The 9,224-nt window shown below is 45.2% G+C and overlaps 1 protein-coding gene across 1 annotated transcript in view; it reads left to right on the top strand.

Annotated features, from left to right (window-relative positions):
- Positions 1 to 8,543: 8,543 nt before the first annotated feature.
- LOC102243053 (flocculation protein FLO11-like) overlaps positions 8,544 to 9,224 on the top strand; it is a 2,282-nt gene continuing 1,601 nt past the window's right edge. The window contains exon 1 of the mRNA XM_005885847.1: positions 8,544 to 8,574. Within this exon, the coding sequence (XP_005885909.1) occupies positions 8,544 to 8,574 (31 nt within the window). The remainder of the gene's footprint in view (positions 8,575 to 9,224) is intronic.

Below are 9,224 nucleotides of genomic sequence, written 5' to 3'. Positions count from 1 at the left end.
TTCTTTATTGTGTGTGTGTGTGTGTGTGTGTGTGTGTGTGTGTGTGTGAAAGAGAACGAAAGCAAGTGTATGTATGCGTGTTTGCCATCAAGAGAAACCTTTTTTCTTTGCTCTGCACAAAATTTAGAAATGCTAAACAATAAACAGTATCTTAGACAAAAAGGGAATAAGAAAAAAACTAGGAAGCAGGAAAGATCTAAAGATTTCTAATGCATGATTTTAGGGCTAAATTTGCCTATGATTCTAGGACTAAACTATTATTTTAGGATGAAAGTAATGAAAATATTATGTAATTTGAATGCGGCGCTGTTCTGTTTAAGGTTTGTTTTTTTTGTTGTTGTTTTTTTGGGGGGGTTGTTTTTAAAACTAGCTAATTTTTTTTTCAGGTACATATTAAGTTACTTCTATAGATTTGTAATAACAGCCATATCATATAATCATGGTTTCTTTTTAAACATCCATGTAAAACTTAGATGGCAGTTTAGGTAATAGTGGTCATTTAGGTCAAAATACACTACTTCCCAGTATATAATACCAAAGGGTCTCATGGAGAACGTTGTATTCATGAGGATTATATTAATGAATCTATATTTAAATAATCTACAATAATAAAAAGGTAATATGCTAATTAGACCAGATGTCTTCCAGACATCATTCCAGAGGTCCTTTCTGACAAAGCCAGGGTTGGAGGGAAGCCAGCTGGGGTCCAGGTGCCTGCGGGCGGCCTGGGGAAAGCTGGCCCGGGTCCCGGGTGCCAGAGGGAAGCCAGTGTCGGCAGCCGGGGGAAGGAAGGCCTACTCTAGCACGAATTTTCGTGCATCGGCCTCTAGTACTACTATAAAGTTACAATGCTGTGCACTACTAAGAGTCGTTGTGGCATCAATTTAATAAGAGTAGCTAAACTAGAGGAAGCGAAAACAGAACGACTGGGACAGAAACACAGGCAGATGCTGCCTCCTGGTTGTGGGCACTCAGGACCCAGCTGCTGTGGATGCTGAGTCACACCTGCAGGTGACCCTGGATTCTTGAGCTCTCACTGCAGGACCCTCCTCTTTTCTGGGGGTCCGATGACTCAGGGGACGGCCTGGCACTGCAGGGCCTCTGTGGGCTGCTAGGGGAGCAGCAGGAGCAAAAGGGCCACCTGGGAAAGGCTGGAACTTGGACTTGACCTTGGCCAGCATTTGCCTGTTGCGATCATTTTCTCTCCTCAGGTCCTGGAACTTCCTCTCCGTGACCTCGGCTGCCACCCAGGCTTCTTCAGCTCTTCTCTGCTGGCATCGGATCTCGTTTTGATAGTAGCAAGTGCTTCTTCGTAGTTCCTGGTTCAGGTCGCGGGCCATCTTCTTATACGTGTTCAGGAACTGATAGGTGGAGTTCATGTCCCTCCAGACGGTAGGAAATTTCTTCTCCAGATCTAAGCAGTGCACTTCCGCCTCAATCAGTTGTTTCTGTAGCCGTGTTACATGATCTTCATGTGTCTCGGGCAGAATTCGAAGCTTCAGCTTGAGCTGTTGAATCTCATCTTTTAGGTTTGAATTTTCATGTTGCAAAGACACTTTCTCAGTTTGCAGACTCCTTATTTCTGCTGCAAGCACTTCATTCATCCGCTTCTGCTCCCACAATTGTCTGGTTATTTCCTGGTTTTTCTGGGACACATCGGCGTCAGCATCAAGAGGGACATCTTTGAGATCAACTCCGGACTCATGGAGGAATCCACCCTCACTTTCTGCTTCCCTCTTTTGTGGGGATTCCAAGTTCCCATCATCCATGTGGTCGTCAAGGTCGTCAGGCTTGGGGATGCTCTTCAGGGGGCCTCCAGCCACTGACAGTGATGGGCGGACTCTGTCTTGTGCCTTCAATTGCTCCAGCCTTTGTTTCATCTCCACCTGCTCTTGGATTTTCTGCCTCCATCCCATCATTTCTTCTGGGAGCAGTTCTGGACTTTCTGGAAAATGAGCGTTTTTGTTCAAATCATCCACTATGTCCTCCTGAAGTCGTTCTCCTTCAATCCCCAATGCTTTTGCGGTGGGTTTTTCATCAGTCGCTTGGGAAAGTTTAGGAGGTTGGCTCTTGCGTGCCGTTTTCAGTGAGCCAACCATGTCCTGAAGTGACAAGTTGCTCAGGTGTTTATTCAGGGCCCTCAAGCACAAGGTCTGTAACAAGAGAGACCTGGCCTCCACCCCAGGTGACTTGGTGATGTCAGCGTCTGTCATTGGTCCAATAGTCTTACTACATTTTGCACAGACTTCGTCACCGACAGAACACCTTTTACCTGGTGCCTTCACACTCCTTGAAGTGTGCCGTCTCTTTACTATCACAGACTCCACCACCAGAGTGCCCACCAGGATCCCCCAGGGGAACGCAGGGAGTCCTGGGACATGTCTCAAGCTCTCAGAAACCACCAGCAGCATCCGGCACAGGTGCTCCAGGACCAGCTGGAAGGCGGACGTGATGGCAGGCAGCAGGCCCTCCATGGCTGGCAGGGCCCACAGCTCTGCCACTGACTGCCAGTGTCCAGTGGGCACAAATCACCACTCAGAACCCTGTGGAGCGTTCTGTCTCTAAGGTAACAGGTACCTAGCAACCAGGGCTGATCTGTTGGGCTGGGGAAGCCGGTAGGTCTAGAAAACAGTTTCTAACTTGTCTCTGAAATAGGACTTGATCACATTTCCACAGGCCCTGGGGCAGGAGGAGAATGCTGATCGCAGCCTGGAGATCGATCGGTCACTCTAGGCCCACTTGGCTCCACAGCAACCTAGGGGGTCAACGCAGGGCCAGGCCACACCTCTTTCTGTGCACAAGAGCCAGTCAGGGTTCTCTCCTCTGAGCTCCTTCTCTCCTGTGTGTGATCACTGTGGGCAGGCAGGGGCCCAGGACTCCAGGGACCTGGCTTCCAATCCTGACATCTCAGAAGAAACCAATTAGAACTGGGAGAGTCTTTTTAAAAAAATATATTTTATTGATTTTTTACAGAGAGGAAGGGAGAGGGATAGAGAGTCAGGAACATCGAGGAGAGAGAAACATCTATCAGCTGCCTCCTGCACACCTCCTACTGGATATGTGCCGCAACCAAGGTACATGCCCTTGACTGGAATCGAACCTGGAACCTTTCAGTCCATAGGCTGATGCTCTATCCACTGAGCAACACCGGTTAGGGCAGAACTGGGAGAGTCTTACAGCTATGGAGTCTGTGGGGCCAGCAGATCCTACTAAAGTTTCCTTGAAGGGGGTGACTCTGCTCCTGGGTGACCCTGTGACCTGGGCTCCTTCCCCAGTGTTCCCCTGCTGTCACCAGCCCACACCTCCCAAGGTGGCCCTGGGAAGGGTCTCCAGTCCACAGAATCATCTTCACAAGTGGCCTCTGGGAAGGCATGTCCTTCCTTTGGCTTAATTTGTCACCTTTTATGTCATGAAACCACATCTCATTCTCTTAGCCTCTCTGTGCAGACCCAGGTCCCGTGTTTTAGTCTGTCCCCCGGGACTCTGTCACGACAGCTATCCCCACCTGCTTTGTTCTTTAATTATTGTTGACAGTATTACAGATGTCTCCCATTTTCTCCCTTTTTGCTCCCACCACCCAACCCCCACCCCATCCCAAGCCTTCCCCACACTACTGTCTGTGTCCATGGGCTATGCATATATGCATATATGTTCTTTGGTTAATCTCTTCTCCTCCCATATCCTCCCCTCCTCTGAGATCTATTATTCTGTCCCATGCACCCATACCTCTGGACCTATTTTGTTCATTAGTTTCTTTTGTTCTTTAGATTCCACGTATGAGTGAGATCATGTGATACTTGTCTTTCTCTAACTGGCTTATTTTCCTTAGCATAATACTCTCCAGGTCCTCCATGCTGTCTCAAAGGGTAAGAGATCCTTCTCTTTTACAGACCAATAGTGTTCCATTGTGCAAATGTACCACCGCTTTTTTATCCACTCATCTACTGATTCCAGATCTTAGCACTTGGACTGTTTCCATATCTTAGCTATTGTAACTAACACTGCTATGAACATAGGGGTGCATATATTTTTTCTGATTGGTGTTTGGGGATTCTTAGGATATATTCCCAGAAGTGGGATCACTGGGTCAATTGGCAATTTTTTGAGGAAACTCCATAATGTTTTCCACAGTGGCTGCCCCAGTCTACATTCCTACCAGCAGGGCACTAGGTTTCCCTTTTCTCCTCATCCTCGCCAACACTTGTTGTTTGTTGATTTATTGATGGTAGGCATTCTGGCAGGTGTGAGATGATACCTCATTATAGTTTTAATTTCCATCTCTCAGATGACTGGTGACGTTGAACATTTTTTTCATGTCCATTGGCCATCTGTACGTCCTCTTTGGAGAAGTATCTATTCAGGTCCTTTGCCCATTTTTAAATTAGATTGTTTGCCTTTCTGGTATTGAGTTGTATTGGTTCTGTACATAGTTTGGAAATTAACCCCTTGTCAGATGCACCATTGGCAAATATGTTCTCCCATTCAGTGGATTCCTTTTTCATTTTGTTGGTGGTTTCTTTTTGCTGTGCAGAAGGTATTTTAGTTAGATGTAGTCCCATTTGTTTATTTTTCCTTTGTTTCCCTTTTTCTAGGAGATGTATCAGCAAAAATATTGCTATGAGGGATGTCTGAGATTTTACTGCCTATGTTTTCTTCTAGGATTTTTATGGTTTCACAACTTCCATTTAAGTCTTTTATCCATTTTGAGTTTATTCATATGTATGGTGTAAGTTGCTGGTCTAGTTTCTTTTTATTTTTTTGCATGTACATGTCCAATTTTCCCAGCACCGTTTATTGAAGAGACTGTCTTTATTCCATTATATTCTCCTGCATCATTTGTCAAATATTAATTGGTCATAATGGTCTGGGTAGATTTCTGTGTTCTGTTCCATTGCTCTATATGCCTTTTCTTTTTTTTTTTCTTTATTGATGAAGGAATTATATATGTGTCCTTATTCCCCTATTGCCCCCCACCCCTCCCTCATGCCCTCACCACCCTGGTGTCTGTGTCCATTGGTTAGGCTTATATGCATGCATACAAGTCCATTGGTTGATCTCTCCCCCTTACCCCGACCCTCCCCTACCTTCCCTCTGAGGTTTGACTGTCTGATCGATGCTTCTCTGTCTCTGGATCTGTTTTTGTTCATCAGTTTATGTTGTTCATTACATTCCAAAAATGAGTGAGATCATGTGATATTTATCTTTCTCTGACTGGCTTATTTCATTTAGCATAATGCTCTCCAGTTCCATCCATGCTATTGCAAATGGTAAGAGTTCCTTCTTTTTTACCACAGCATAGTATTCCCATTGTGTAGATGTACCACAGTTTTTTAAATCCACTCATCTGCTGATGGGCATTTAGGCTGTTTCTAAATCTTAGCTTTGTAAATTGTGCTGCTATGAACATAGGGGTGCATATATTCTTTTTGATTGGTGTTTCTAGTTTCTTGGATGGGAGAATATATTTGCCAATGTTATCACCAATAAGGGTTTAATCTCCAACATTTACAGGGAACTCATACAACTTAACAAAAGAAAGATAAGCAACCCAATCAAAAAATGGGCAATGGACCTAAAAAGATACTTTTCGAAAGAGGACATGTATGCCTGTTCTTGTGCCAGTACCAGGCTGTTTTGATTATAATGGTTTTGTAGTATAGTTAGATATCCAGAATTGTGATCTTCCAACTTTGTTCTTCTTTCTCAAGCCAGCTGGGGCTATTAGGGGTCTTTCTTGGTTCCATATAAATTTTTTAAATATTTGTTCCAGATCTGTAAAATATGGTGTTTTATGTTAATAGGGATTGCATTGAATCTGTAGATTGCTTTGGGTAGTATGGATATTTTAATGATGCTTATTCTTCCTATCCATGAACATTGTATATGCTTCCAATTGTTTGTATCTACTTCTATTTCTTTTTTCAATGTCGTATAGTTTTCTGAATATAGGTCTTTTACCTCCTTGGTTAAGTTTATTCTTAGGTATCTATTTTACAATGGTAAATAGGATTGTTTTTTTAGTTTCTCTTTCTGAGAGTTCATTATTGGTGTATAAAAATGCCATTGAGCCTGGCCAGTGGTTGAGCATTGACTCATGAACCAGGAGGTCATGGTTCAATTCCCATTCAGGGCACATGCCTGGGTTGAGGGCTCGATCCAAGTAGGGGTCATGCAGGAGGCAGCTGATCAAGGATTCTCTCTCATCATTGATGTTTCTATCTCTCTCTCCCTTTCTTTATCTGAAATCAATAAAAACATATAAAAAATGCCATTGATTTCTGTATGTTAATTTAGTATTCTGCTACTTTGCTGAATTCATTTATTAAATCTAGCAATTTTTTGGTGGAGTCTTTAGGGTTTTCTATGTACAATATCATGTCATCTGTGATAATTACAGTTTTATTTCCTCCTCTTAAATTTGGATGCTTTTTCTTTTTTATTTGTGTCTGATTACTGTGGCTAGAACTTCTAGTACTATGTTGAATAAGAGTGGTGAAAGCAGACATCCATGTTTTGTTCCTGATTTAAGGGAAATGCCTTTAGTTTTTGCCCATTGAGTGTGATGTTGACTGTAGGTTTGTCATATATGGCCTTTATTATGTTGAGGTATGTTCCTTCTATCCCCACTTTGCTGAGAGTTTTTATAAAAAACGGGTGTTGGATTTTGTTGAATGCTTTTTCTGCATCTATTGATATAGTCATGTGATTTTTATCCTTCATTTTGTTTATGTTATGTATCACATTTATTGATTTGCTAATTTTGCACCAATCTTGTATCCCAGAAATAAATCCCACTTGGTCATAGTGTATGATCTTTTTAATGTATTGCTGGATCTGATTTGCTAATATTTTGTTGAGGATATCTATGTTCATCAGGGATATAGGCCAATAATTTTCTTTCTTTGTAGTGTCTTTATCTGGTTTTGGAATTAAGATAATACTGGCCCAGTAAAAAGAACTTGGAAGTCTTCCCTCCTCTTGAATTTTTTAGAATAGTTTGAGGATAGTTGATAGCTCTTCTTTGAAGGTTTGGTAAATCTTGCCTGTGAAGCCATCCTGACCAGGGCTTTTGTTTGCTAGGAGTTTTTCATACGTGTATGCAATCTTTAAAGAGTGTGACTACATTTTACATTCAGGGGCAGGGAGGGGACAGGCTAATTTTCCTGACTGTGCATGGAAGCGTAGTGTGGGAGGCAAAAGTTCACCAGAGCTCGATCCAAATCCCAACCCCAGGCGCAGCTGCAGTGCAGCCTCGTATTCTAAAGCCCTTGGAGTCTTGTTCACTAGCTTGTCAAATGGGCATAATAAAGCCTATCACCAGGAAGGTATATGGATTAGCATATACGCAGAGCTGCTGGGACAGTGTTAGCACAAAGATCAACCAAAGGTGTCCTTCTGGCGACTAGCGCTGGTCACAAGAACAAAAGCCAAGTGTCTTCTGAACAGGCACCCTTCAAACGGGGGCAGGTGGCCCAGGAGGTCCTGGGACAACAGGGCACACAGCCTTTGGGTTTTTAAACATTTCACGGATAATCCACTAATATAATCGCTCATATGTAGATTATTGGGAATTAACTCACATTTCATACCATGAGGCATAAAGCATGAGAAAGGTGGGGAAAACATGTCCTTCATATTACAGTACACAGACACGAGCTCAGTTTTGTCATTGCTCCACCCCTACCTCTCCTCTCTGTCCCACTAGGGAGCCTGACCCCATGGTGCAGGGCCCACAACGCCATGGCGCAGGGCCCACGAATCCCTGAAAGGCTATATTTTGTATCTGTTCATTTTTCAGAGAAAAGAGTTTATAGTTTTCTTCACAATCCCCTTTATCCAGGGAACCCTCGGCCTAGTGAGAAAGATCCATACCCTGCCCTCCGTCTGAGGGAAGACAGCCCTGCCCTCAGGGAGCCCCAGTCAGAGGGGGACCCTGCCCTGGGACAGATCACGTCTGATGGAAGAAATACAACTGCTGTCCCCAGGCGCATCCCTGTGTGAGGGAAACCAGATATGAGGAACTACTTGGGAGCACTCACACATGGTAAGCCCTTGTACCAGCTGAGCCCTGGGCACTGGAGAGAGACTCGGCGGAGGCAGCTTCAGGAGCAGCGAGAACAGGCCCCCGACGGACCCTCCAGCCTCCTCCGCAGCCCCTCCAAGTTCGATGCTCAGGCTCAGTCCCCGCAGCCCTCTCCTCTCTGTCCCACTAGGGAGCCTGACCCCATGGCACAGGGCCCACAACGCCATGGCGCAGGGCCCACAACGCCATGGCGCAGGGCCCACGAATCCCTGAAAGGCTATATTTTGTATCTGTTCATTTTTCAGAGAAAAGAGTTTATAGTTTTCTTCACAATCCCCTTTATCCAGGGAACCCTCGGCCTAGTGAGAAAGATCCATACCCTGCCCTCCGTCTGAGGGAAGACAGCCCTGCCCTCAGGGAGCCCCAGTCAGAGGGGGACCCTGCCCTGGGACAGATCACGTCTGATGGAAGAAATACAACTGCTGTCCCCAGGCGCATCCCTGTGTGAGGGAAACCAGATATGAGGAACTACTTGGGAGCACTCGCACATGGTAAGCAGTTGTACCAGCTGAGCCCTGGGCACTGGAGAGAGACTCAGCAGAGGCAGCTTCAGGAGCAGCGAGAACGGGCCCCCGGCGCACCCTCCAGCTTCCTCCGCTGCCCCTCCAAGTTCGATGCTCAGGCTCAGTCCCGGCAGCAGTGGCCACAGACTTCAGCGAGCAATTAGTATTCTAAACATGAAATTAATTTATCCTACAAATATGAGAGCCTAGTAATTTGTTTCAGTTTTATTTTATTGTCAGATAGAATTCATTTTCTACATGATTTTATGGTTGGATAGGATTCATTAGAAATTTGCTCCCAACTACTTCACTTTGAAAATCCCTCTCCAGCCACACAGCGCTAAGCGGCCTGGGCTTCCGTGGAGCGCGCCTTCCAGCGCCCAGCCGGCCGGCGCCTCCTTTCACTCTAATGTCCAACGCCAAAGAGCCAGGTGCAGAGATGGAGAGAAATCCTCCTGAGCTCCTGCTCCCAGTGGGACCTTTGATCACGGAAGGGTGGGGACCTACTGGCTCCAGGGCTCCTCCCTGTTCTTTCCTGACATTGCAACCCTCACTCTCCCGTAACCACAGCTCTCATTTATTTAGCACTCACCTGGGTCCCTGGCTTTGTTACCTGTTCTTGCTTCCATCTCTGCCTG

Source organism: Myotis brandtii, unplaced genomic scaffold, assembly GCF_000412655.1.
Source record: "Myotis brandtii unplaced genomic scaffold, ASM41265v1 scaffold929, whole genome shotgun sequence".
NCBI classification, from domain to species: domain Eukaryota; kingdom Metazoa; phylum Chordata; class Mammalia; order Chiroptera; family Vespertilionidae; genus Myotis; species Myotis brandtii.
Note: the sequence above shows the minus strand (reverse complement) of the source record. Positions and strands in the feature narration are given on the sequence as shown.